Source organism: Bison bison, unplaced genomic scaffold (assembly GCF_000754665.1).
Source record: "Bison bison bison isolate TAMUID 2011002044 unplaced genomic scaffold, Bison_UMD1.0 scf7180017864180, whole genome shotgun sequence".
In the NCBI taxonomy this organism is placed as follows: Eukaryota; Metazoa; Chordata; class Mammalia; order Artiodactyla; family Bovidae; genus Bison; species Bison bison.
The window spans coordinates 4073714-4076229 of record NW_011494752.1 but is presented as its reverse complement, the minus strand read 5'-3'; the positions used below and the strand labels follow the sequence as shown (position 1 = coordinate 4076229).

The 2516-nt window shown below is 56.2% G+C and overlaps 1 protein-coding gene across 1 annotated transcript in view; it reads right to left on the bottom strand.

Annotated features, from left to right (window-relative positions):
- The window catches only part of SRCIN1 (SRC kinase signaling inhibitor 1), a 45187-nt gene extending 44183 nt beyond the window's left edge, over window positions 1-1004 (bottom strand). The window contains exons 1-2 of the mRNA XM_010843137.1: window positions 939-1004; window positions 144-174 (exon numbers count right to left, since the gene is read on the bottom strand). Of these exons, the coding sequence (XP_010841439.1) occupies window positions 144-174; window positions 939-1004 (97 nt within the window). The remainder of the gene's footprint in view (window positions 1-143; window positions 175-938) is intronic.
- Between the last annotated feature and the right edge of the window lie 1512 nt (window positions 1005-2516).

Sequence of the window (2516 nt, the reverse complement as noted above, 5' to 3'; positions counted from 1 at the left end):
ATGGGGGGGCTGCTCCGCTCTGGATCTGCGAGGGGGGAGAGGGGGTTCGGCGGGGTCACGGTGTGTGCTCGTCCTGGGACTGCCCATCCCCCACTGGGGTCACTGCGAGGAGGGGCTGACCTAAGGGGGGCGGCAAGAGGCACCTGGGGTGAAGCAGGGGCTGCCCGACAGGCACTAGGAACAGAAAAGGCAGAACGGGGGCTCCAAGAAGGCTGGAGGGCAAAGGCAGTGTCCAGCTTCCTGCTCTTCTGCAGGGTTTGGAGGATAATGATGCGGGTTAGGGGCTGGCCTTAGGAGCCAAGGAGGGGTTGGGAGCAGGGGTCCTGGGCACCTCTCCAGCCACACATCCCCTTCCTCCTTCCTTAAGCTGGGGTGAACAGGGGAGGGAAGCAGGGTTCCTTTCAGATGCTTCCTGCAAACTGTGGAAAGGAGCCTGTACTGTCTTTCTTTCAAGAGCATCCTCCTGGGAGTGGGGTGGAGGCCAACCTCCTCCCTCAGACTAGCATGTCTAGGACACACGTGTCTTTAGGCTGGGGGTTGGCTTGGAAAAGGGCCAGGACGAGGGAACAATGGGGCAGGGGGAGTGAGGGCAAAAATCACACTTCCAAGAAGATGCAGGTCCAGGGTCTGGGGCTGGGGACCCCCTTCCCCGCCCACCCCGAGACAGACAGACAGACAGACAGGAGAGGCTGGGCACAGAGAAGACAGTGAGAGATGGACTGGGGACAAACTCAAAGAAAGCAGACAGAACAGCTCAAGCTTTCCCCGCTGGGACCCTCCCCTCCCCGCCCTTCCTTCAGTCTCCCTCCCAACACACACAAGTCCAAGACCTATAAGGGACGCACAGGGGACAAAGGACAGTACAGAAGCGAAAGAAAGAGAAGGCCGGGGGTTGAGGTCTCCATGCAGAACTCTGAAGCCCGTCCCTACTTGCCCACCAGCCCTGAGTCCTCCCCTGGCCTCCGCAGGCCCAGTTCTGTGGTCTCGCACCCTCCAGCCTCCATGCTGACCTTCCCATAGCCCAGCAGGGACGGTGGTTCCAAGGTGTCACCCACACCAGGGATGGGAGGACCTGCTGGGGCTTACTTGAGCCATATTCCTGGTCATAACACGCATTTGCCCTCCCTCGTTTCCAGAAATCACCCACTTAGCAGACAAATACGGTTTTCCCGGCATACCCCCAGCCTCACAATCCACTAGTCTCAAAGGTGAAACCCTCAGGGTAGCCTCGGTCGGGAAGCATCAAGCACCATAGCAGACACAGGCAGCCCAACGCAGGGGCTAACTCACAGAAGCCGAAGTGGGCACAAGTGGGGGGCGCTGAGGATTCTGGGACCCGACCAGGTTCCCTCCAGTGCAACTTCTCTTGGCCCCCTCCCTCCACACATCCACTGTTCCTCAGGCCCCTCCTGTCCACCGCAGGAGGCAAGAGGACATTCAGCCATATTCCAGAGAAAGCCACTCCTCGCCCAACACACACATACACTCCTCCCTGGATGTGGCCGAGGCATGTACATCTCCGGTAGCCCCAGTCGACCCAGCACCTCCCACCAAAACCAAGGGAAGAATGGCCCCCATAGACCCAGAGCTCTGAAGTTTCCAAGGGTCTGACCGATCACTTATCATGGCCTTAACACCTCGCTGCACCGCTGTGGGGGTATTACCGTAATCCCATTTCAGAGATGGGACTACTGAGGTCAGTGAAGGGCAGTGACATGCCCAAAGCTGCAGTAAGTGGTCGAGGCCAGATTTGGCTCCAATATTTATTAGAGTCACCTCACCCCTTCTCACCACGCCTTCCTGGCCAGACGACAACTGTTTGCTGATGGGACAATGATACCATTGACACTCCTTGTTTATCTGCTGTCTCCCTACCCTGGCGCTGGGTCTGGGGTCCCTCCCTCCCCCAGGATGTCTGTCCCTCGGTTGTGCTCCCCAAAGTGAGGTCCACTCAAGAGATGACTATGGGAAGAATGCTGTTTCAGAGCTTAATAGTTATACTGTTATTTTCAAGGATTAAAAAAGAAAAAACAAGAAGGCCCAACTCCTGATTTCATGGGTATCATTCCTTGGGATGGCAGTGAGCTAAGATTTCCTTTTAAGTGAATGCATTAAGTTCAAAGTGAGTTAACAAAGAACAAATTGAGTTTGCATTAATACAGTATGAAGGTTCCCTGGTAGTGAAGAAATTCCTGAAGCTGGCACCTGACTGAGGCTGGGAGCCCCAGGGCCATCTTGATGGGGACCCAGCCCTTGCTCTTGAGGAGCTAGTGGCAACCCATGGTGGCCAGTGAATATGGCTGAAAAGAAGTGACCTGAAAATTATCCAGAAGAAGGATGGCCGGGATGGGGGGCTGCTCTGGGTGCTGGAAAAATAGCCCCAACTGGAGTCAGGGGGTTGCCTCCCATGACCCTTAAACTCTGTCTTCCACTCACCCTCACCATCAGCTGGAGGATCACTACCTCATGGGACACAACTGAGCTGGAAGAGACCCACCATGGTGGAGCACCCTGTA